The following is a 26474-nucleotide window of genomic DNA, read 5'->3' on the forward strand; positions in this document are numbered from 1 at the left end:
TTTGAGGACCTGCTCCATGATTTTTCCAGGGACTGAGGTGAGGCTGACTGGCCTGTAGTTCCCAGGATCCTCCTTCTTCCCTTTTTTAAAGATTGGCACTACATTAGCCTTTGATTAGTTTGATAGCATCCTGTCTGGCAAGAACTCACTTATCAATAGCTGGGATGTGAAATCCTCACTTCTGTATTGTTTTGTCATTATAGTTCCCACTTTGCTATTGTTTGTCTGTATAATCTCTGTCTGGTTCTGTGATTGTTCCTGTCTGCTGTATAATTAATTTTGCTGGCTGTAAATTAATTAAGGTGGTGTGATACAATTGGTTACATAATCATATTACAATAGGTTAGGATTGGTTAGTTAAATTTCAGGAAAATGATTGGTTAAGGTATAGCTAAGGAGAACTCAAGTTTTACTATATAGTCTGCAGTCAATCAGGAAGTGTGTGGGTGTGTGGGTGGGAAATGGGAACAGGGAATGTGGGTGAGGAAATTGGAATCATGTTTGGCTAAAGGGGGAGATGGGAACAGGGAATGGGGGTAAGGAAATTGGAATCATGTTTGGCTGAGGGCAGGAATGGGAACAAGGACACAGGTGTAAGGCTCTGTGATGTCAGAGCTGGAAAGGAGGACACTAAGGAAGGAAACTGGAATCATGCTTGCTGGAAGTTCACCCCAATAAACATCAAATTGTTTGCACCTTTGGACTTCGGGTATTGTTGCTCTCTGTTCATGCGAGAAGGACCAGGGAAGTAAGTGGGTGAAGGAATAAGCCCCCTAACAAGTAGCTCTTCTCATCTCGTATATAAGGATCCAGATAGAATAGGTGTCCATGGCCTGAGTTTCTTGTCTCCTGTGTAACTAACTCTGGAAATGGATGGTGAACTGACTCTTCACTTGTTAAACACCCTGATTATCCTTGCACGAAGGTATTTGCTTTTCACGCTGTACACGACTGGATTAATCAGAGGTGGGACCAGCAGGTAGATGTAGCTCAGGAGAATTTGAAGCAAGGGAGAAGAGCCTTTCCCGAATCTGTGTGTCAAAGTCAGGCTGAACTCTGGCACGTAGAAGAGCAGGACAGCGCAGAGGTGGGAGACGCAGGTGTTCAAGGCCCTAAGACACTTCGCAGGGGATGCGATTCTCAGCAGTGTTTTGAGGATCATCACATAAGAGAGGATGATCAGCAGTGAGTCCAACCCCACCGTTACAATTGTAATAAACAAGCCATAGATGTTGTTCACTGTGATGTCCGAACAAGCCAGCTTCATGACTTCCTGGTGCAGGCAGTAGGAATGGGAGAGGACATTGGTTCGAAAGTATCGAAACCGTTTCAGGAGAAAGGGGAGTGGAAATATTACGGCCACCGATCTTAGCACAAACACCAGTCCCATCTTGGCTACTCTCGATGGAGTTAAGATGGAAGCATATCTCAGCGGGTTACAGATTGCAATGAAGCGGTCAAATGCCATCAACAAGAGCACAGAGGATTCAATGAATTGCAGAGAGTGGACAAAGAACAGCTGGGCAAAACAAGTATTGAGGCTGATCTCCCGAGAATTAAACAAGAATAGGCCCAGTATCGTTGGTATGGTGGCTATCAATAATCCAAGGTCTGTGATGGCCAGCATGGAAAGGAAAATGTACATGGGCTCATGGAGGGTTGGATCTGTTTTTACAATGAATAGAATGACTGAATTTCCTACTATCGAAATAACATACATGAAGCAGAAAGGGACAGAGATCCAGAGATGGACGTTTCCCTGGCCAGGTATCCCGGTGAGAAGGAACACTGCAGGTGTGAATTTGGTGTCATTGACAGCTGACATAATGTATTGGGCAGGTCTGAGGAGTTTTGAATGTTCCTTCCTAAAAGGAAAAAGAGCAAGAGACAAGATGATATTTAACAAGACATCATTATTCTCTCAGTGGAATTCTAGAGACTCCCAAGAGCTAAAGGAAGATAAAAAAAAAACAACCCATAGACTTGGATTTACACCACTAATCGGGAGATATGCACGGCCAGACTGGATCAGACCTGCAGTCCTTCTAGCCCAGTACCCAGTAGCCAGGTCCACATGTTTCAGAGGAACATGGAAGAAGCCCTGAAATAGGTAGCTATGAGATAAACTACTGCTAAGAAAGTTTCCCCCAGTCACCCACTAGTTAGACATATTTTTGTTGTGTAAATCAGGAAGGTTTAGAGCCCTTCCAAGCTTTTTTTAAAACAATCCTCACTACTGTAATTGGATTTTCTGGTAACCCATATAAACACCCAGTCCCTCTTTGAATCCTGCTAATCTCTTGGCTCCATTGATATCTTGTGGCTCAGAGTTCCACACCCTACTTGAGCACTGTGTGATTTTACAATCATTACATTGACACAGACACCCTTTCTGGCCCTCAAATTCTGAGTGTGGCCCATTGTATCATGACATGTGTGTTAGGATATAGATATTCAGGCCTGTCTGCAAAGGCCTGTACTTTAAGAATTTAGGTGTATTCTTATCACTTGGCTAGTTCTAGAGGTATAAAAGAAAGAATCAAAATCACTGTCTGCCAGTGTAAGGGCCTTCTCTTACTGTGACAGTCTGAGGCCCTGTTCTTAGGCTAAGGCCTTTGGCTAAGCAGCAGAGGCAGTCATAAACTAGGAAGCGACCGGTCACCTCCTCACATTCCAAACTAGTCACACTGAAATAAGGTGCTGTTGGGCTGTTAGGCACTATCAGGACAGGATTGTGTTCCTATCACCTCCAGAGAAAGGGAAGTGCCTAGAAAATGTAAAAGGAAACTTAGTTTGATAGCATCCTGTCTGGCAAGAACTCACTTATCAATAGCTGGGATGTGAAATCCTCACTTCTGTATTGTTTTGTCATTATAATTCCCACTTTGCTATTGTTTGTCTGTATAATCTCTGTCTGGTTCTGTGATTGTTCCTGTCTGCTGTATAATTAATTTTGCTGGGTGTAAACTAATTAAGGTGGTGGGATATAATTGGTTACATAATCATGTTACAATATGTTAGGATTGGTTAGTTAAATTTCAGGAAAATGATTTGTTAAGGTATAGCAAAGCAGAACTCAAGTTTTACTATATAGCCTGCAGTCAATCAGGAAGGGGGTGGGTGTGTGTAGGGAAAATGGGAACAGGGACTGTGGGTAAGGAAGTTGGAATCATGTTTTGCTAAAGGGGGAGATGGGAACAGGGAATGGGGGTAAGGAAATTGGAATCATGTTTGGCTAAGGGTAGGATTGGGAACAAGGACACAGGTGTAAGGCTCTGTGGTGTCAGAGCTGGGAAGGAGGACACTAAGGAAGGAAACTGGAATCATGCTTGTTGGAAGTTCACCCCAATAAACATTAAATTGTTTGCACCTTTGGATTTTGGGTATTGTTGCTCTCTGCTCATGCAAGAAGGACCAGGGAAGGAAGTGGGTGAAGGAATAAGCCCCCTAAAATCTTGGTGCCATGACTCAGATGCATCTCATCGAATAGGTGAGTGGCATCCTGTAAGTCCCCCTCCCCAACAGTCCACGCAGTTGCTTGGAGGGGGTATCACGAACTCTCGTGATGGTAGTTGCGGGTTCTGGCAAGCCAGGGTAAAGGATTTTTTGTATAAATGGATAAGGAAGAACCAGGGCCCATACCAGGTGCAGGGGTCAACCTGGGATGAGATTAAAAAGGAAATGGAGAAAGTGTTAGGGGACCCAGAGGGATAGGGTTGGCTGAGGAGTCCACCCTCCTTGGTATATGGCTAGTGGAAGAAGGTCCCTGCCCATGGGGACTGAATGCCTTCAAGGGAAAGGAGGCACTTCAGTCCCCTTCTGAGAGGTTTGAAGTAAGGGCAGCATTATGGGAAGCTGCCAGGAATCTTTCCAGTTTGGTGCTGCTTCAGCAAGGGCTGCTGAAGGGTTGTAAATTAGTTAGGGGTAGTGAAAGATGATGTGGCACAAAAGGGTTTAAAGTCAAAAGCAGAGTTAACAGAAGACCTTTAGAGACTGGAGCTGGGACTTGGTCCTGGGGGAGTGGAGAGAAAGAAGGAAAAAAAAATAAGATTCAAAGTGCAACCTGCCTTTCCACACTCTTTTGTTTTTCTGAAGTTGTAATGGAGGGTACTTTGGATACTTATGTGAGATGTCAAGAAGGAAGTTTTTGTTTAATGATAAAACCCAGTTATATAAATGTAACTGTATGTGCAACTCTGGGCAGTCACATTGGATGGAAGCTTGGTAATTAAATTATCCAAGGGGGTCAGGTCAAGTGGCTACTACCACCACTACGCTTCTGTCCCCAGAAGCCTTTACAGCTATTCTGAGGGAAAATGGGCCCTTTTCCCACAGAAATGGTCTATAAGGGGCTGCTGCAGGCAGCAGGCGGAGAGAGAATCTGAGCAAAATTATTTGATTATTGGGTAATGTAATCAAAATCACTAAAGGATGGAAGGGGTTTCTATTGGAACTTAACTTGGCTGCCCCTGGTTGTGTCTAGTTGTACAAGATGCCAGGGTAATTGGGGTACAGTTGTATAAAAGAGTAATCACAGTGCAAGAAATGTTAGGCAAAAGAGAATTTTGTGTGGTAGAAGAGAAGGAAAAGGGGAGGAATGATGGGAACACTGAGCCTTGGGGTGGCTCTGGGGGATGAGATTGTTGCTTTGGTGGGTGTGCATGAAAACTCTGTGGGCATGGGGGAGGCAGTTACACCTTGTGTAAAATTAATTTGGCTAATATAATGTTATGGAGGTTAAACTATATGGAAGGAATTTGCATTTTCCCAGGATGTGTGCAGTGTATATTGGAGAAGGGGTAAAAGAAATGCAAATAAAACATGGTACTTCAATAAAATCCTAATAGGGCTCCAAAAGGAACCACAATAGGTTGTGCTTTCTTTTTCAGATCTCTGTGTGTTTCGGAGCAGGAGATGAAAGTAATTAGAACTCTAGTGGAAGTGGAATGTTTCCCTTTCAAGACAGCCTCTAAACTGCTAACAGCTTTGGATCCAGAAGCAAGCTAGTAAGCCTCTGTGTAAATGCAAATTACCTAGCTGATGGGCACAAAGGAGCTGCAAATAATGAATATATCTGGTCAGCAAACAAGCTATTAGAAGACTTAGATTATGGCCCTCCAGGAAAGGGAGGTGAAAAAAACAAGTCAAGCCTAAAAATAAGGGGGACAGGTTAACCTTAAGGGGTGTGTGTGTGTGTACAGTGCTCAAATCTGAAGCTGTGTCTCAGCTATTACCTGAGAATAAACTTAAAGCTTGATACAGCAGAGAAACTATTGCAAACATGGTCTGTTGTACAAGAGGGGAATCTGAGTTACACCACCTCATGAATTGCATAACTGACCAGTGAGTGGGATAATTCACTAGCCTGACTATAGAACAAAATAAGGACAGCCTGGAGGTAATTCTTCTGGTTTTCCTGCAATTAGCAAGGAAGTTTGTAAAAGAAAGTGGTATTATTATTAAGCAATAGTCTGTCCCAACCATGAGGGTGGAAACTGTTTCTTTTGTTTTTCAGACACTCTACAAGCAAGCTGGAGCCAGTGGAAGAATAACTCAGAATACCATGGATGTATGTTTTGTTTTGTTTGTCTGTGGTGTTTGTCTTGTTGCTAGCACTGTTGTGTTTTAATGAACAGAAAATCTCATGACGTGGGTGGGGGATGGCTTCAAAAGGCTGACCCTGGGGGGAGATGTGTATGGGAATGCAAAATGCTCAACTAGGAGGCCAGCATCTGTGTAATAGCTACCGTGGTACCTGGAAATGGAATGGCAACTAAGGTGGCCCCCACAAGCCCTATGGAAATAATGAGAAGGGGAGGAGCTCACTGGGAATCAATGGAGGGGTGTACAAAATAGTGTAAATCAATAGAAGATGTTTGGATGTGCCCTTCTCCTATGACTATGGAGGAGCAGGATCAATGGCCTATGCAAGGGGTGGACAACTGGGTGTACTGTGTATAAGGTGTTTTGCTGGGAATGTACATATTACTGGGGGCACAATTACACCAGCTCATAACCAAACTACACACATCTATATGCTGCTATCTGGACTTTGGTGCACAAATGGATCTGTGAATCTTATTGCTGTGAATAATCAAACCAGGGCTTACTGCCTGATTCCATACCAAGTGGTGAAGCTGGTTTGGACAATATCCCATTTCTCTGTGAACATTCAATGGACTTATGATATGGACAAAAGCAAGCAAAACCTGCAGGGGCAGCTTGTAGCAACTGCCAGCAACTGGACACATAAGATCGTGACCCCGTCGAAGGAGGAGAGGCAGTGTTTTGGGGGTGTCTCGGATGTTGGACCATACTGCAGTGGTCAGGACTCAGTGTTGCTGTGGATTTTGTATTGTTAACTGTACTTGTGTTACTTTGCATAGGGAGATAACCTATAAGTAATGTAGTAAGCCCTCCAAACCCTACAGTGTACTAGGCAACCCGGACCCAACCTTCTCGGGCCCGCTATAATGGGAAGTCTGGAACACTAATTGGAATAGGTGTGATATGCCTGTACGAGAGAAGGTGCAGGGCACTATACTACACAAGGGGCAGTGGGACAAATGGAATAGAGACACCTTCCCCCTTGATGCCTGGCCCTATCAGGAAATGTGTCGCCACATGTCCTATGCTTTTCCAGGGATACCTGGGCAGGAGGATCCCAAAAGGAAAAAAAAGGGGTGGAGTGTTAGGATATAGATATTCAGGCCTGTCTGCAAAGGCCTGTACTTTAAGAATTTAGCTTGTATTCTTATCACTTGGCTAGTTCTAGAGGTATAAAAGAAAGAATCTTTCTGTCTGCACTGTCTGCTGGTGTAAGGGCCTTCTCTTACTGTGACAGTCTGAGGCCCTGTTCTTAGGCTAAGGCCTTTGGCTAAGCAGCAGAGGCAGTCATAAACTAGGAAGCAACTGGTCACCTCCTCACATTCCAAACTAGTCACATTGAAAGAAGGTGCTATTGGGCTGTTAGGCACTATCAGGACAGGATTGTATTCCTATCACCTCCAGAGAAAGGGAAGTGCCTAGAAAATGTAAAAGGAAACTTAGTTTGATAGCATCCTGTCTGGCAAGAACTCACTTATCAATAGCTGGGATGTGAAATCCTCACTTCTGTATTGTTTTGTCATTATAGTTCCCATTTTGCTATTGTTTGTCTGTATAATCTCTGTCTGGTTCTGTGATTGTTCCTGTCTGCTGTATAATTAATTTTGCTGGGTGTAAACTAATTAAGGTGGTGGGATATAATTGGTTACATAATCATGTTACAATATGTTAGGATTGGTTAGTTAAATTTCAGGAAAATGATTGGTTAAGGTATAGCAAAGCAGAACTCAAGTTTTACTATATAGCCTGCAGTCAATCAGGAAGTGGGTGTGTGTGTGTAGGGAAAATGGGAACAGGGAATGTGGGTAAGGAAATTGGAATCATGTTTTGCTGAAAGGGGAGATGGGAACAGGGAATGGGGGTAAGGAAATTGGAATCATGTTTGGCTGAGGGCAGGAATGGGAACAAGGACACAGGTGTAAGGCTCTGTGGTGTCAGAGCTGGGAAGGAGGACACTAAGGAAGGAAACTGGAATCATGCTTGCTGGAAGTTCACCCCAATAAACATCAAATTGTTTGCACCTTTGGACTTCAGGTATTGTTGCTCTCTGTTCATGAGAGAAGAACCAGGGAAGGAAGTTGGTGAAGGAATAAGCCCCCTGACAATGTGTATACACAAATGGCAAGTGCATGGTGAAAATGGTGATTGTACTTCTCTGTCCTGCTTTTAAGCTATTTATAAACATGTTTCATTGCCTCATTATATATATTTGTTTTATTTTCTCTGCTCCTGAGAGTTCAAATTATGCCACTGCCTCTTTGCAGCACATGGGATAAATTTTCAGGGTCTGGTTCTGAATTCAGTAACATTGACTGCAATGGCATCACACCAGATTTACATGTGTAAATTAGATCGGAAGTGGGCTCTATTAACTTTCCCTTGTCAAATGCTCCCAATGATGCACTCTGACCCCCAAGAATACCTCCAAGAAAAGTTGAAGTGCTTTGCCTGGCCAATGTTGACTGAATCCAGAGATTTTGATCATCGTACAGTCTTCCCTTCATCATTACAGGACCTGCACCCTCTACCCATCCAAGGGACAGTAGGTATTTGGGAAGTTAACACAGACCGTTTTTTCTGCTGGGCGTGGAGGGGTTGGCGTAAAAAATGGGTGAATAGTGCAAACACTGGGTTGGCACTAATATCCAGTTGAGTGTGCTAGTTACTTCAGCCATGCTTGTGTAAGAGGTGATGGAGGTGAATTACGTAAAAACCACTATTACACTCCCCTTTCCTGCACCTCAGCTCTACTCTTTGCTGAAACAGAGACCAGCAGTTCTGTTCTCTCAGGACTTTTTGGAAAGTCTTGCACAGATATTGTAGAGTTATTGTGTGCACGGCCCTGAATGTTCACTGAACAAAGAGTTAATAGCACAAACCCATTGCAAACAGTATGTGGAGCACTTCTGAAACACTTTCTAAAGCAAAAGCCATTAAGTAGTAAAGTAACCACTGCTCCTTCTTGTAGTGACTCCAACAACTCTGCAGCTGGCTTTCAATATGTGTGCATGTCATGAAATTGTTTTTGTAATATTTTATTACAGTGAAAAGTTTTGTCATAACATTTACACAGCCGTACTTTGACACACACATGTCAACCACAGGTACTGAACCCAGCAGGACCTATTGAGTAGCCAGAGTGCTCAATGCTACATCCGCAGTGTGTTATAGCCCAGGGACCAGTCTGAGGGTGGGAGAATGGCCGGAGTTCACCCCATGAGAGGGCAGGGTATGAGTCCTGTCATTTGGCACTCAGAAACCAGAGAAGAGGCAGAGATGAACGTAGCCCTGTAACTCTGAGGGGTATCTTCAGGGCAGAAGTGCTAGAACCTTCAGCCAGTCAGGAAACAGAAATATGCCCTATAGGACCTGTTACCACAGATCAAAGCAGCTCTGAAGTCCTGCATCCACAATCAAGTCAAAGAATAAAATTGTTGAAAATGCATTTTCTGATTAAATTTCCAGGAGAAAATAAACCTGATGTAATTGGGGAACAAGTCACGGATATTCTGTGGGGTCTCCTTTTGCTCAGCCCCTCGCAGAATTGGGCCCAGAGCACACGGCACCTGTAGAAATGGGACCCCTTGAGAAATTGTGACTCGAGGCATTGGGGTTTTAACACTCCCAACTCACTTTGAATGTCAAATTTCTGTGTAGCTTAAATTACTCACTGTGAAACATGGGCAGATGGAGGGAAGGGGTTCCCAAGCTACCTAGCGCTGCCTGCCCTCCAGCCCCATCACTGAGTCACCCCGACAGCCCAGCTGTGTCCTCTGCCTCTGCACAGAACATCTGCAAATGTAAACAGCTTCCAGCCTTTCCCCTCCACTTCACATTTTAAAGACAGCGAAACCTGCCAACGTACCCAATTCCTGCTAGAAGAGGAGCCGCTGACACCAGAGGTCTTCACCCTAAAGGACAAGGCATCATCGGAGCGGTTGCATGGGCAACAGGCAGTCTCTTTTCAGGCAGGAAGGCAACCGTCTTTATGAAGCATGTTTACACAGTCCCCTGGGGGCCACTTGACCATCAGGGAACCTCAGCTGCTTGGCTTCCTGTACACCAGCTTTAAACCCCGAGAGAACCAACGGCAAAGTGCAGGAGGCGAAATCACAGGGAATGCATGATGTTGCCACCCAGTTGGACTGCAGAACCAGCCCTGCTGCAGGGTCTATTCCTGCAACTGGGGCTTATCATCACTGTTAGTCACATGGCTACCTCGAGGGCGATTGAGTGGTAATGATGATGCTGTCACAGCTGTGATCTTGCTGAAATAAAATAGATTGATAATATTAATATAGGAGCAGATTTTTCCCCAGCAGCCCCTTTCCTGCATTACAAACCCAGGGAGCAGGCCAGAGAAGGGCGATTCCACAAGGCTGCATATATGGAAATTTCCCTCAGATTCTTCCAGTAGGGGAGCTCCCTTCTCTTCTCCCTGAGGACTGAAATGGGGACCCAGGATCCAGGAATCCCCAAAGTTATACCCACATCTCAGTGATCCACTGGGAGCTAGGCCCCCCACCCACAATATCTAGGCCTCCCCAACTGCTCTAGGACCCTCTCCAGCTCCCTGCTAGCTCATCAGAGTTGCGCTACCAGGGCCTGTCACAATAGCCCACAGAGATCGGAAAGTGGTTGGTGTAGCTGAAGGGCACAAATCCTCAGCCATAGACTGGTCAGGAGGTTTTGACCTTTCCATACCCAGAGTGCAGCCAGAGACTCCACCAGTGCAAACTTCATTTATTTTATGAAGGAGAAGCAGATAAAAAACCCCAATTTCTCTTTGGGATCCAGGCAGCTGCAGCTGGGCAGCATCATGGCAGTTGAAATTTTAGAGAAAAATGATCCATTTTCTATGAAAACACACCCCAGATAATGGATGAAAAGGAAACATTTTAGTTTGGGTAATACTCTTTTTGTGTGTGAGGGCAAGGCGGGGTGGGGACCTCTCGGTTTTCCAGCCCAGCTCTAGCTTGAACCGTGAGCCTCTGTCCCTCGTCCTACAGGATCACACCCCTAGGTGGCAGCACTAGCCCCGATTAGCTTGTCACCGTGCTATTCCCAGGTAGTAAGTGTTTTATGAATACAGGACATAGACACTCAGAGAGAGAGACCAATAGACTACTTTCATGTGGGAAATGAAGTTCCATTTCCATGAATACTCATGCATTTGCCTTTGAAATCCACTTCCTGCAAACCCTCATCACGCCTGAATGACAGATCTGGGGTCACTATGTACTAAAGATCGAGAGTTCAGGGAATTAACAAATTCTATACTGATCCCAATGTCCTTTACCACTCCGGATGCAGGCTACAGACTGACAGAACAGCACCTGAAGAGAACCAGTCAGCTATTAACCCAGGGACAGAGGAGCTACTAGACTTAATTTACTGACAAATGATTGAATATGGGCTGAGATGCTGCAATCGTTTCAGGTTCTGAACAAATCCTGATGACAGACACTACATTTTAAGTCTCACTCTAACCTGAAAAATCAACTCTGAAAGATGATGAGACAGGAAGGAATGGGTTGGCATGTGTGTACTAAAGAGCAAATGTGTAAATGTTATGCCAGAACTTTTCATTATAATACAAATATTGCAAGCCAAATGTTCATGACATGCATATATATTGAAAGCCAACAGTAGAGTTGTTGGAATCTCTACAGGAAGGAGCAATGGTAACTTTAGTGCATAAAGGCTTTTGCTTTAGAAAGTATTTCAATAGTATTCCAAATAGTGTTTCTAATGGGCTTGAGCTATTAACTCTTTGTTCAGTGAACAGTTGTATGATTCTGTCTCCTGGTAGTTGACCAGAAGCTGTTTCTAACACTTACATTCAGGGTCACGAACAAAATCACTCTGCAATACCTGTGCAAGTCTTTACAAAAAGTCCTGACAGAACAGAACCGCTGGTGAGTGTTTCAGTGAAAAGTAGAGCTGAGGTGCAGGAAAGAAGAGTGTAATAGTAGTTCTATATCATTGTGGCAGGTTGGATCACAGAAAGCCCCTTGGGAACTGCCACCTCTGAGTCCGTTTTCCCTGGCACCTTGGGACTTTAGTAGACTGCCTGGTTTGAGCCAGACACACTAGCCTGCTACAAACTCAGACCCATGTTTGAACAACATCCCCCAAAAGCTGCAGTCTTAACTGAAAACAGCTTGAGAAATGTTCCTGTCTCCAACACTCAGATGCCGAGCTCCTAATGGGGCTGAAACCCCAAATAAATCCATTTTACCCTATATAAAGCATATACAGGGTAAATTCATAAATTGTTCGCCCTCTATAACATTGATAGAGAGAGATGCACAGCTGTTTGCTCCCCCACTCCCAGTATTAAAACATACTCTGGGTTAATTAATAAGTAAAAAAGTGATTTTATTAAATACAACTAATAGGATTTAAGTGGTTCCAAGTAATAACAGACAGAACAAAGTGATTTACCAAGCAAAAGAAAATAAAACATGCAAGTCTAAGCTTAGTACAGTAAGAAAGTGACTACAGATGAAATCTCACCCTCAGCGATGTTCCAATAAGTTTCTTTTACAGACTAGTCTCCTTCTAGTCTGGGTTCAGCAATCACTCACACCCCTGTGATTACTGTCCTTTGTTCCAGTTTCTTTCAGGTATCCTTTGGGGGTGGAGAGGCTACCTCTTGAGCCAGCTGAAGACAAAATGGAGGGGTCTCCCAGGAGCTTAAATTGACTTTCTCTTGTGGGTGGAGACCCCCTCCTCTCTCCTATGCAGAATCCAATATACCCCAAATTAAAAAAAAAAACACAGTAAAATAACTAAAAAAGAATCTCCATGGCTTAACAACCAAGTAAAAGAATCAGTGAGAGATAAAAAGGCATCTTTTAAAAGGTGGAAGTCAATTCCTAGTGAGGTAAATAGAAAGGAGCATAAACACTGCCAGATTAAGTGTAAAAATGTAATAAGAAAAGCCAAAAAGGAGTTTGAGGGACAGATAACCAAAAACTCAAAAGGTAATAACAAAATGTTTTTTAAGTCCATCAAAAGCAGGAAGCCTTCTAAACAACCAGTGGGGTCCCTGGACAATCGAGATACAAAAGGAGCACTTAAAGACGATAAAGTCATTGCAGAGAAACTAAATGAATTTTTTGCTTCAGTCTTCACGGCTGAGGATGTTAGGGAGATTCTCAAACCTGAGCCGTCCTCTGTAGATGACAAATCTGAGGACTTGGCACAGATTGAAGTGTCACTAGAGGAGGTTTTGGAATTAATTGAGAAACTTAACAGTAACAAGTCACTGGGACCAGATGGCATCGCCCAAGAGTTCTGAAAGAACTCAAATGGGAAATTGCGACACTATTAACTATGTTTTGTAACCTGTCCTTTAAATCAGCTTCTGTACCCAATGACTGGAAGATAGCTAATGTAAAGCCAATATTTAAAAAGGGCTCTAGAGGTGACCCCGGCAATTACAGACTGGTAAGTCTAACGTCAGTAGCGGGAAAATTAGTTGAAACAATAGTAAAGATTAAAATTGTCAATTACATAAAAGAACATAAATTGTTGGGCAAAAGTCAACATGGTTTCTGTAAAGGGATATCATGTCTTACTAATCTATTGAGTGACTATTTAGAAAAGCTGGATGTGCACAAGTCCATGGGGCTGGATGCGTTGAATCCGAGAGTGCTAAAGGAGTTGGCGGATGTAATTGTGGAGCCATTGTCCATTATCTTGGAAAACTCATGGCTATCCGGGGAAGTCCGGGACAACTGGAAAAAGGCTAATGTAGTGCCCATCTTTTAAAAAGGGAAGAAGGAGGATCCTGGGAACTACAGGCCAGTCAGCCTCACCTCAGTCCCCGGAAAAATCATGGTGCAGGTCCTTAAGGAATCAATTCTGAAGCACTTAGATGAGAGGAAAGTGATCAGGAACAGTCAGCATGGATTCACCAAGGGGAAGTCATGCCTGACTCATCTAATTGCCTTCTATGATGAGATAACTGGTTCTGTGGATGAAGGGAAAGCAGTGGACGTGTTGTTCCTTGATTTTAGCAAAGCTTTTGACACGGTCTCCCACAGTATTCTTGTCAGCAAGTTAAAGAATTATGGGCTGGATGAATGCACTATAAGGTGGGTAGAAAGTTGACTAGATTGTCGGGCTCATAGAATCATAGAATATCAGGGTTGGAAGGGACCTCAGGAGGTCATCTAGTCCAACCCCCTGCTCAAAGCAGGACCGATCCCCAATTTCCATTTTTTCCACATCCTTCTTGTAGTGTGGGGCCCAAAACTGGACACAGTACTCCAGATGAGGCCTCACCAGTGTCGAATAGAGGGGAAAGATCACGTCCCTCGATCTGCTGGCAATGCCCCTACTTATACATCCCAAAATGCCATTGGCCTTCTTGGCAACAAGGGTATACTGTTGACTCATATGCAGCTTCTCGTCCACTGTAACCCCTAGGTCCTTTTCCGCAGAACTGCTGCCGAGCCATTTGGTCCCTAGTCTGTAGTGGTACATGGGATTCTTCTGTCCTAAGTGCAGGACTCTGCACTTGTCCTTGTTGAACCTCATCAGATTTCCTTTAGCCCAATTCTCCAATTGTCTGGGTCCCTCTGTATCCTATCCCTACCCTCCAGCGTATCTACCACTCCTCCCAGTTTAGTGTCGTCTGCAAACTTGCTGAGGGTGCAATCCACATCATCCTCCAGATCATTTATGAAGATATTGAACAAAACCGGCCCCAGGACCGACCCTTGGGGCACTCCGCTTAATACCAGCTGCCAACTATACATGGAGCCTTTGATCACTACCCGTTGAGCTGCTCAGTCAGGGCGGGTAGCTGAGGAAGGAGGTCGCCCAGTGGAGACTCCAGCCCAGGAGCAGTGGCGACTCATACAGGAGGGAGCCGAGGGGCCAAGAAGTGTGACCAGAGACTGGCAGCTGTGGGAACTCCAGGGAGTGGTGGGGGCTGAGAAACCTGAAGACCCTGATGCCACAGGGACTGCTAAGTTTGGAGAACTGGTAGGAAGTGACCCAGGAAAGGGAAGGGAGTGGTATCTCCTACCACTCTGAGGGCAGCTTGTTGTGGTAGGATTCCCGCTGACCCGGGACAGATCACACCGTCAATGACAGGGTTGGAGCCAGTGAAGGTGGGTGGGCCCAGGCTCCCCTACCGGGGGTCTCTAACCACCCCGCCCTTTTTTGTGATGACGTAGTTCACCGACCCCTCTCTTACCTCAAAGGAGATAGATGAACTCCAGCCGCAGGGCCGCACTATCCTACGAGGGGAAGAGGACTTAGAAGGACTCTGGACCTCAGGCCACACTGCTTTAGGTGCGTAGTATAGAGACTCCGGCTGCTAGGCCACGCTATCCCACCAGGGGAAGACAGTTTTGGGAGACTCTGGCCATTGGGCCTCGCTACTTTAGGAGTGCACTATAGAGACTCTGGCCGCTAGGCTTCGCTATCCCACCATGGCAAGAAGATTTAGAGGGACTCTGGACATTGGCCCATACAGCCCTGACTACAGGAGAGGTTGTAAACCAGGGTAAAAGCCGGAAGGTGGGGTTAACCTCGCCCCACCCCTGGAATCAAAGGAGTTGACAAACCCGCCACAGGGTGTAACGTCACAATAATTTTCCAATTTTTCAAAAAAATCCTGAGAGAACAGAATGGCTGGTCTGTGTTTCAGCAAAGTCTAGAGCTGTGGTGCAATAAAGAGGTGTGTGATGCATAGCTAGAAAGGGTTGAACATCCTGCAAAATAAACAACCCACAGAAGACAGGTGGGGAGGTAATGTTTGTGTTTTTGTATATTTACATTTGTATAAGTAGCATGGAAAATGTAATCAACAGCCCCTGTCAGTGCTGTATTCTGATAATTCGGAGGTCAAAAGAACATCCTATCATGTAAATGAATTGTAAACACGGGATATCTCAGTATTCATCTCTCTTTGAAATGTACTGTGAATGGTGGAGAACAAGCAAATTACCATATGTTAATTTGTATAGCTAAGTAATGGTGATGGACCTCCTTCAAAGTCATCCTAATGACCTTTTGTTCCCTGAGGAATTCCAAATTGTCAAAAGACATCAAATTATATAAAAGATCATTGGGTCCTGATTCTGTCATCTCAGATCTGCTTAGACTTCATCAGGGGAAGTTTGAGTTGCAAGACTGAGGTCCCAGGTATGTTTGTACGCCCTGAATATGAGATTTGGACATTAAACTATGACCTATGAACTGAATTATAAAGGAACTCTTTGCAGCTATGAAGCTCACCATCTCTGTGATGAAACTGCACCTCAGTGAACTGAACTCATGTCTGGATGTATAGTGATATTTTAACCGTACTCTCTCTCTCTCTCTTGTTTTTTAATACATTTTAGTTTAGTTAATGAGTGTCTGTCTGGTATCTCAGAAGTAAATCTGGCATTAGATAGGGCTCAGACAAATGATTCTCTAGAGCAAATTAAAGTTGGTGATCAGGTTAAAGCCCTAACTGAGGAAGGAAAGTATACAGTCTTGGTGAGTGATGAACTGTTGGCTAGTAAAGCCTGGAAAAGTAAGCCTGACCCAGGTAAAAGTGGTGTGCTTAAAGTAGCTCATGTAATAAGACACTATTTGTGGAAAACAGCAATTTATCCGTTAAGGGAGGGGAAGGCAAAAAAAGTTTAGAAGAGCATAAGCAGCCTTCTGAGCTGATGGCTTTGTCTAATCAGCAATTTAGGAAGGCAAGGTTAGTGGAACAAGAGTATCCCTATATCTTACCTGTTACCAGTGTGGAGAATTGTGACAGTGAAAGAAATGTTCCTCTGTCTGTTAGGCGTAATGACTTGACCATGAAGGGAGCTACCCCAATCTCCAAGCAATTGTCCCTGAACAGCCCTGTGTGCTGTGACAAGGGGAATGAGATCCCAAGCTGGTTGTCTCTTAAAGGAGAATGTTTCTCCAGGTTGAGGTCCTTTCAGCTGAGAGAGACCCCCTCATTTGGGACCATTTAAGCAGAGTTCTGCTCACCTTTGTTCATACAATAAAGAAAATAACATTGATAACAACATTTCACTAACCCTGCATTCAGTACGACAGTGATTTGTAACCCAACAGCAGCCAAAGTAGATCACTTTGAGCAATACCGCACTATCAGCTGGATATCTAGGCAGACTACATTTGTTCATGTAAATACCATTTGCTTCTGAAGTCTCTACCACTCCGAGCTAGCCATCGGGGGGGACTCATTCAGACCCTCCTTAAAAAGTCTTATGAACCAAACATATGCCAGGGTCACCTGCCAGAGAAGGGGACGGGGCTCATTTACCCAGGTGGTCGCTTCCAGGCTTATGTCCCTATCGGTCACATTTGCCCATTTTGCATCACACTGGGAGCTCATATGGAGTTGCTTGCCAACTGTGACCCTGCTCTGCACCCTGGATGATGGATTTTCCCCTCCATAGATTCAGGAGAAAAAGCATGACTCAGCGTTATCATCTGGAAAAGGAATTGTTCTTGGGCTCCTATTTAGTGATCTCACAGGAGTTTAATTCCCTGAGTTTCTGGTAATCTCAGCATGCTGAGCTGCCAACTGCCCCCTCTCCAACCACTAGCCCCAGAGAGGAAGGATGGTTCAGGGCTTAAAGTGCTAGCCTGGGACTCAGAAGAACTGGCTTCAGTTCCAGCCTCTTCCACTGACTTCTTCTGTGGCCTTGGGCAACTCACTTAGTCCCTCTGTGCCTCAAAAATATGTTTTTTTAATATGGCTCAATGTAAAAGTGTACATCTGGGAACAAGGGATGCAGGCCATCCTTACTGGATGGGGGACGTGATCCTGGGAAGCAGTGACTCTGAAAAAGACTTGCACATCATAGTGGATAATTATCTGAAAATGAGCTCTTAGTGGTGTGCAATGGCTGAAAAAGCCCGTGAAATCCAGGATGTACAACCAGGGGAATCTTGAGTAGAAGCAGAGAGGATATTTTACCTTGGTATTTGGCACAGCTGGGAGCACTGCTGGGATATTGCGTCCTGTTCTATTGTTTACAGTTCAAGGAAGACATGGATAAATTGGAGGGGGGTCAGAGAACAGCTAAGAGAATGATTAAAGGATTAGAAAACCTGCCTTAGAGTGATACACTGAAGAAGCTCAATCTGTTTAGCTTAACGGAAAGGGGTGTTAATGTTAAGAGGTGACTTGACCAAAGTCTGTAAGAGCCTGCATGAGGAACAAACATTTAACAATGGGCTCTTCAGCCTAGCAGAGACATGATCCAATGGCTGGCAGATGAATCAGACACATTCAGAAAGGAACTAAAGTGCTTTTTTTCTTTTTTTTAAGAATAGGGTAATTAACCATAAAAACAATTTACCAAGGACTGTGGTTGATTCTCCATCACTGACCATTGTTAAATCAAGGCAGTATGTTGCTCCAATAGCTCTCCTCTAGGAGTTATTTCGAGGAAGGTCTCTGGCCTCCGCTATACAGAGGTTCAGACTAAGGGATCACAATGGTGCCTTCCAGCCTTGGAATCTGCCTAGTGGTGTTAACAACATTGCCCTACAGTATGGGGTGTTGTACTGATAAATATGTTACAGATCGAGAGGTACTCAGATGCTATAATAATTTGGGCCATAGATAAGTGCCTCTCCTACCCCCCAACCCAATCCTCCTCTTTAACTCAGGAGCCCCCAGTGACATCCTTGCTGGGGTCTGCATTAGTTCAGGGTTGCTGCATCCCCTACTTCTTACTTTCCCCTTACACCCTACCCCCCCTGTTCCTCCCCTTATCCTGAGGCCCTTCCCCTGTTCCTCCTCTTCACTTCAAGCCCCTGGCCCCAGCCTGGCCGGAGCCGGGTTGTGGTAAGAATTGGCCAGGGAGCCCAGGCCATTTTTGGGAGCCCTGGACTCCCCACCTTTAATTTGTGGTATGTCCTGGTGGGTGGGAACACAGGCTGGGGGCTGTTCTTAGGTTCTTAGGCCCAAGGAAGGTGAATCATAGAATAATAGAATCATAGAATATCAAGGTTGGAAGGAACCTCAGGAGGTCATCTAGTCCAACCCCCTGCTCAAAGCAGGACCAATCCCCAATTAAATCATCCCAGCCAGGGCTTTGGCAAGCCTGACCTTAAAAACTTCGAAGGAAGGAGATTCTACCACCTCCCTAGGTAATGCATTCCAGTGTTTCACCACCCTCCTAGTGAAAAAGTTTTTCCTAATATCCAACCTAAACCTCCCCCACTGCAACTTGAGACCATTACTCCTTGTCCTGTCATCTTCTACCACTGAGAATAGTCTAGAACTATCCTCTCTGGAACCACCTCTCAGGTAGTTGAAAGCAGCTATCAAATCCCCCCTCATTCTTCTCTTCCGCAGACTAAACAATCCCAGTTCCCTCAGCCTCAGTCTCATCAGGGCTCTCTGGACATCTCTTACCACAGCAAGGCTCCAGCTTCCAGCCTGGGCAGGGTCAGGGCCATGGGGGAAGTGGAGGAGCAGAGGGTGGTGCCTCAGAGGGAAGAAGAGCAGCAGGGGTGGTGCTGAGCTGGGACAGGAACTAGCCAGGTCTCTGTGTGGGAGCTGAAGTCATTGTCACACCTTTCCATTATGGGGGCAGAACAAAGGGAGGGTAGGGGAGAGAATATGGGCCAGAGTCTCTTTCCAGGATTCAAGTGTGTCAGACGTCCAGTCACACATGCAACTCTGCTCTGCTCAATGGGCAGTGGGCTCAGTGAGTGTGCGGTGTGCAGAACCAGCAATAGGGAGGGAGGGGGCTGCCTCAATGGCCTCTCCCAGGGCTCCTGCATTAATCATGTTTCTGACATGATTTAGTCACAAGCACCTTTCTGAGGGTGTAGGGGAAGGTTGGGTGTCAGTGCCCCTTGAGTAGCCCCTGTCCACAGCTGCTGTAGCCCTCATGGTTCACACAGCACCCAGAGCTCTCAAGAAGAAGCAGGACTGAGACTGCAGAACAGCTCTTGAGCTTTTTTCATGGCCCCTGGATGTTTAACCAGAGATGGGACAATGACAGGCCAGATGAAATGGGAAACAACATTCACATCCCTTCTCTTTATTGATGGTATCAACAGGAATTCTGAGGTCAGAGCAGCCAAGGATACAGCTCTTTATGGGCCAACATCCCACCAGTACCCTGGCTCTCCAGAAACACAATAACTTTATTAATCTCACTGCTTCCCTTGGCCTCCTTCCCTATTTGCATTGTCCTCCATCCCCAGTGGATGGGGGCACCCCTCTCCCATTGCGCCAGGGCTTAGACCTCATCTGAACCTCTCTATAGAGTCGAGATAAGTAGCTCATATCATCCCATATGGAATAGGTGGCCCATGCTTTTTGTCTCCCATGTCACCAGTGCTGTAGCCGGGGGATGAAGTGACCCATTACTTGAAGAAGACCCTGATTATCCTTGCACGAAGGTATTTGCTTTTCACGCTGTACACGATTGGGTTCATCAGGGGTGGGACCAGTAGGTAGACATATCCCAGGACAATCTGAAGTGAGTGAGAAGAGCTATTCCCGAATCTGTGTATCACTGGCAAGCCGAGCATTGGTGTGTAGAAAAGCAGGACAGCGCAGAGGTGGGAGACACAGGTGTTCAGGGCCCTGAGGGACTCCACATGTGATGTGATGCTCAACACTGTTCTGAGGATCCTCACATAAGAGAGGAAGATGAGCAGCGAGTCTAACCCCACTGTCAAGAGTGCAATAGACAAGCCATAGATGCTGTTGACTCTGATATCTGAACAAGCTAACTTCATGACCTCTTGGTGCACACAGAAGGAATGGGAAAGGACATTAGCTCGACAGTATTGGAACCGTTTCAGGAGAAAGGGGAGTGGGAATATTAGGGCCACTGCCCTTAGCACAAACAGCTGTCCCATCTTGGCTATTCTTGGCAGGTTTAAGACGGAAGCATATCTTAGGGGGTTGCAGATTGCGACAAAGCGGTCAAAGGCCATCAACAAGAGCATGGACGATTCAATGTATGAAAGCGAGTGGATGAAGAACAGCTGAGAAAAACAGGCATCGAGGCTGATCTCCCTAGAGTTAAACAAGAATATGCCCAGTATCGTTGGCATGGTGGCTACTAATAAGCCAAGGTCTGTGATGGCCAGCATGGAAAGGAAAATGTACATGGGTTCATGAAGGCTTGGATCTGTTTTTATAATGAACAGAATGACTGAATTTCCTACTATCGAAATAAGATACATTAAGCAGAAGGGGATAGAGATCCAGAGATGGACGTCTTCCTGCCCAGGTATCCCGCTGAGAAGGAACACTGCAGAGTTGGATTTAGTGTCATTGAGAGCTGACATCATGGACTGGGCAGGTCCGAGGAATTTTCAATTTTCCTTCCTGAAAGGAGAAAGTACAGGAGACTAGAAGATATTTAATGAGACACCTTTCTGCTCTGAGTGCAAGTCTAGAGATTCCCAGGAGCTCAAGGAAGATCAGCAAAAACATAGTATTGGGAAGATAGGCATTGTAAGACTGGATCATACCTGTAGCCCATCTAGCTCAGTATCCAGTGTGCAGTTCCAGATGCTGGAGAGGAAGGTGGAAGAAGCCCTGTAATAGGGAGCTATGAGATAACCTGCTTCCAGAGAAAGTTTCCCCCTGACACCCACTAGTTAGACATATTTTGTGGTGTAAATCAGGAAGATTTAGATCCCTTCCAAGTCTTTTTTTAAAACAATCCTCACTACTGTAATTGGATTTTCTGGTAAACCATATAAACATCCTGTCCCTCTTTGAATCCTGCTAACCTCTTGGCCCCATTGATATCTTGTTGGGAGTCTGGCAGCCTACTTGAGCACTGTATGATTTTACAATTGTGACCTTCACACAGACACCCTTTCTGGCCCTCCACTTCTGAGTGTGGCCCATTGTATCATGACCTGTATAAACACATGGCAAGTGCACTGAAAACGGCTACTGTATTTATCTGTCCTGCTTTTAAGCTATTTATAAACATGTTCCATTGCCTCATTGTAGATATATATTTATTTTCTCCACTATTGAGACTCCAAATCATGCAAGTTTCAGTGCATATTTGGCAAGTTACCAGCTAACACTGATAGTTACTTTAGCTGGGTGGGGAAAGGGGCTGGCATCAGAGATGGCTGAATAGTGAAAACACTAGGTTTGCGCTAATATCCAGTTGAGCGTGCAACTTATTTCAGCTATGCTTATGTGACAGATGATGTGCATAAATGTTATATAACCACTTTTACACTCCCCTTTCTTTGTAGTGCAGTGGGCTAGCTTGCCTTTATCATATTCACTGCTTTGCATGATATGCTACTTTGCATTACATTCAGCAGTGATGCAAGAAACCAATAGGCCTGTATCCTGTAAGTCATTAGCCTCAGAAAGTTATCATAAGGCTTAAGGCCTATGAAATTTGAACAGATAATCTTTGCACAAATAAGCAGCCCAGCTAGTTGGAAAACCCCAAGTATTTTGGGAGCTGAAAATAGAATTTAAGGGGAACGTCTGACCACAGGTGCATATGTACATGATTTCAACCACAGAAGTGTCCTGGAAACAAATTGACGTATGTAACAGATATATGAGATCCATCTAAGACTACATCTTTTCTCACAAGTTTCTTATTTTCTTATGGGTTTAAATATTTGTTTTATGATAATAAGTTTATATTAGACTATATTTTGGTTGTAACACAAGTGACCTACTGGCCACATCCTGTGCGTTGTTCTAAGTCAAGGTTAGCGTACATATATTTTGGATCTTTCACTTAGATAGATGGTAATGAGCTAAAGCATAAGACCCATATATGGTTGTGATCTTTAACACAGAGGATGCATTGAAGTTGGTTGGCATAGGGACTTTCCTAAGTTCATACCCTTTTAAACTTAACGGGTACACCACAACTTGGAAAGAACTGAAATAACCAGTTAGGACAGAAATAACAAATGTGATACCCAACCACAAAAAGGTTATGGTAAAGAATAGACATGTATGATAATAAGTTGAGATTATTGATATGTTAACCTATAGGAAGAAGACACTCCAACATTAATAAAGTGAGGAAACACAAATAAGGCAAAGGGGGAAAATCTCCTACTGAATATGTATCAAACATAACAGCATCAGCATAACTTATTATAAAATGGCACCAGAGGCTAGGGGTGATAGGAGAAAGAGATGTAGTCCTTGGGAGGTGCCAGAATGATGGCCACTGGTGATGATGGGGAACGTGATGGTGAGAAGGAAGATAATGACTAACACTTCAGGTTGTCCTACAAGAGATTGTGTGAATATTGGGATGTGCAGATGTACATTATTTAGTATCTCTATCTACCTTACTGAGTTGGGGTGTTCGTGGTTGTGCTAAATTTATATTTATATTTATATTTAATAAACAATATTTGAAAATATGAAGGAGTTCCTATAGTATGAGTGTGCAAATGTGGATATCATGGTTCCCAACTATATAACAATTTAAATAATACTGGGGCTGATCTTGGGACAAGAACCCTTCAACCTTCAAATTAACTACTGGGGATTCTTAAGTAATCAATATAATTAATAAACAATCTAAAGATTGGGGAACAGAGTGGCATCCGAAATGGGACCCTGAGAGGCACAAAGGAACAACCTCACTGCCGGGAAAGGAAACTCTAAGTTGAAGTTGAAATCCAAGGACCTCTCAGTCAGAATTTGATGCCAGTCAGAAACACTACACAACTCCCCAGGGACTTCCTCTGTTTCCTCAGCTGTTTCCTTTCTGTTTCTTTGCCTATAGTACACTACTTGTACTTTTCTTAACTGATGAATTCTGAAGTAGAGGGAGGAATATGTCCCTAGGGGAAACAGTAGACATAGACACAAAGGAGAGCACAAGGTTTTGACCATCAGACTAACTTGGCATACCTTGTGGGTGACCACCTGTCTCCCACCATTAGGTATCCTTGGATATTGTAATTGTGTAAGAACCCCTTGTCAAGGTTCCTTCCACACTCTGAACTTTAGGGTACAGATGTGGGGACCTGCATGAAAGACCCCCTAAACTTATTCTTACCACCTTAGGTTAAAAGCTTCCCCAAGGTACAAGCTTTGCCTTGTTCTTCAACTGTATGCTGCTACCACCAAACTTTTTAAATAAAGAACAAGGAAAGAGCCCACTTGGAGACATCTTCCCCCAAAATATCCCCCCAAGCCCTACACACCCTTTCCTGGGGAAAGCTTGATAATAATATCCTCACCAATTTGTACAGGTGAACACAGACCCAAACCCTTGGATCTTAAGAAAAATGAAAAATCAATCAGGTTCTTAAAAGAAGAATTTTAATTAAAGAAAAGGTAAAAGAATCACCTCTGTAAAATCAGGATGGTAAATACCTTACAGGGTAATCAAATTCAAAACATAGAGAATCCCTCTAGGCAAAACCGTAAGTTACAAAAAGACACAAAAACAGGACTATACATTCCCTCCAGCACAGCTTATTTTACCAGCCATTAAACAAAAGGAAATCTAAAGCATTTCTAGCTAGATTATTCACTAACTTTACAGGAGTTGTGAGGCTGCATTCCTGATCTGTTCCCGGCAAAAGCATCACACAGACAGACAAACCCTTTGCCCCCCCACTCCAGCTTTGAAAGTATCTTGTCCCCTCATTGGTCATTTTGGGTCAGGTGCCAGCGAGGTTACCTTAGCTCCTTAACCCTTTACGGGTGAAAAGGTTTTGCCTCTGGCGAGGAGGGATTTTATATCACTGAATACAGAAAGGTGGTTACCCTTCCCTTTATTTTTATGACACACCTCATTGCACTCCAAGGGCATACTCATTGGGTATTATTGACTAGTCCCTGTGGTTAGAATCTTGCAAGGAGATTCCTTTATACACGTGTTAAGGAGGCTTTTTACGTTGAATTGTGATAATATTACAGTACCAGAAAAACTTAAAATGGCAATTGCAGACTGCCCAGTTACCCACATTCCATGGCGGCCGGGTAGTTGATTAAAGTATGTTTTAATAGTTAACAAGAGGCCACAATAACTCAGAACTTGTACAGTTCTAGCTACCTTATTTCAGTCTCCTCAGTTCTCTTGGACTGCACCCAAATCCATCTACTACCTTGCTGCTCAGTAGGTCCCAACTCAGTAATAACCTCTCGATCAGCTAAGAGCACATTAGCCATCTAGGCAAGAGAGAAAGAGAACAGAACCCACCCTCCCCTCCACTGTTTCCCCTTCCAATTTGTTTAAGTAATTGTTGAAACTGGCATGGTGCGAAGTGTTAATTAGACTAGTTAGTAGAATTTATTTCAGCTCATTAGGAGTAGGAGTTGAAAGAGAATGGAGTAGTTACCCGAGATTTCTGGTAACCAGTTGTGGTTGACCAAAATACAGCATGAAAATAGAGCTGTAGAGCTACTGTGGTTTAACTATTGGGAAGTGTATGCCATAGCTATTTTGGATTAAGCAAGTATGGCTCACCTTAGTTTAATCGGAGGCTGCTGGAAAACAAGCAAGAAGGGAAGCAACAGCTGAAGAAAAGCCATTGCTCAGTGAGCACTTCAGGGAGGTTCAGAGACCACACAGAAGCCTCAAGTTGGGAAGAGCCTATTTCTGGGCTCCAGCCAGCTTACACGGCTTGTTTTTGCCAGAGCTGAGAGTGTGTCCAGAGGTGGGGAGAAGCTCTTCAGACTGACAGGCACAGACACTGTTCGGGAAGTCTGAAGGCCCTTGGTCTGCCTGGGTCCCCATCAGAATGGGAGGGTTTGGGGTCAGAAATGTGTACAGACTTTTGTTGGAAAATCCTTTTATTCTCCCATGTTACACTTTATTCCTACTCTTCAGATTAAACAGTATTTTGGCTCTCGAAGGCTGGCTGGTCACTCGTTCCACCACTAGTCACAGGCTCCCAGAGGGAAGAACCACAGGTGCCAAACGCACTTGCAAGCACAGTCAACCCGCAGTGTCCTGTAGCCCAGGGCCCAGGCTGAGGGTGGGAGGATCGTGGGATTCCACCCCAATAAAAGGCTGGGTATGAGGCCTGACCTCTGGCACTCACAGACCAGCGAGGGGGACAGAGACGCTGGTCACCCTGTAACTCTGAGGGGTATCTACAGGGTAGAGATTCTAGAACCCTCACCCAATCAGGAAACAGAAATATGCCCTATTGGACCTTTTTCCACAGAGCAACACAGCTCTGAAATCCTGCATTCACAGATGAGCCAGAGCATAACAAAATTAAAAATGCATTTGCAGATTAAATTTCCAGCAGCAAAAAAACCTGTGGCGATTTGGGAATGAGTCTCTGATATTCTATGGGGTCTCCTCTCGCTCAGCCCCTGGCAGAATCTGTCCTAGGTCACACGGCACCTCTAGAAATGGGACCCCTTGAGAAATCTGGACTAGGGGCATTGCGGTTTTAACACTCCGAGCTCGCTTTGAATGTCAAATTTCTGAGTAGCTTGAATATCCCAAGGTGGAGTAAAGGTAGATGTAGGGGAGGGGTTCCCAAGCCACCTAGTGCTCCCTGCCCTACAGTATCATCACTGAATCACCCCTACAGCCCAGCTGAGTCCTCTGTCGCACTACAGAACATCTGCCAATGGAAACAGCTTCCAGCCTTTACCCTTCACTTCACATTTTAAATATAGTGAAACCACATTTTAAATAACATACCCAGTTCCTGCTAGAAGGGGAGCCGCTGACATTAGAGGTCTTCACCCTAAAGGACAAGGAGTCATCGGAGAGGTTGCACGGGCAGCAGGCAGTCTCTGTTCAGACGGGGAGGCAGGTGTCTTTATGAAGCATGGCGGCACATTCCCTTTGAGGGTCACTTGACCACAAGGGAACCTCAGCCGCTTGGTTTTTGTGCACCAGCTTTAACCCTCATCACAGCCA

General features: G+C 44.6%; 2 protein-coding genes across 2 annotated transcripts; both read right to left on the reverse strand.

Annotated features, from left to right (window-relative positions):
- Nucleotides 1–889: 889 nt before the first annotated feature.
- On the reverse strand, nucleotides 890–1825 carry LOC144278936 (olfactory receptor 51G2-like). The gene has a single exon (XM_077840327.1). The coding sequence runs from the start codon at nucleotides 1823–1825 to the stop codon at nucleotides 890–892; it is 936 nt and encodes a 311-aa protein (XP_077696453.1).
- An 18149-nt stretch (nucleotides 1826–19974) lies between these two features.
- LOC144278944 (olfactory receptor 51G2-like) lies at nucleotides 19975–20913 on the reverse strand. Its single transcript, XM_077840340.1, has one exon. It carries the CDS (start codon nucleotides 20911–20913, stop codon nucleotides 19975–19977), a length of 939 nt encoding a protein of 312 aa, XP_077696466.1.
- Between the last annotated feature and the right edge of the window lie 5561 nt (nucleotides 20914–26474).

This window comes from Eretmochelys imbricata, chromosome 1 (assembly GCF_965152235.1).
Source record: "Eretmochelys imbricata isolate rEreImb1 chromosome 1, rEreImb1.hap1, whole genome shotgun sequence".
NCBI lineage: Eukaryota > Metazoa > Chordata > Testudines > Cheloniidae > Eretmochelys > Eretmochelys imbricata.

What these genes read in the sequence shown, in the direction of transcription:
- LOC144278936 (XM_077840327.1), bottom strand. Translation starts at nt 1,825, where the DNA reads ATGTCAGCTGTCAATGACACCAAATTCACACCTGCAGTGTTCCTTCTC.
- LOC144278944 (XM_077840340.1), bottom strand. Translation starts at nt 20,913, where the DNA reads ATGATGTCAGCTCTCAATGACACTAAATCCAACTCTGCAGTGTTCCTT.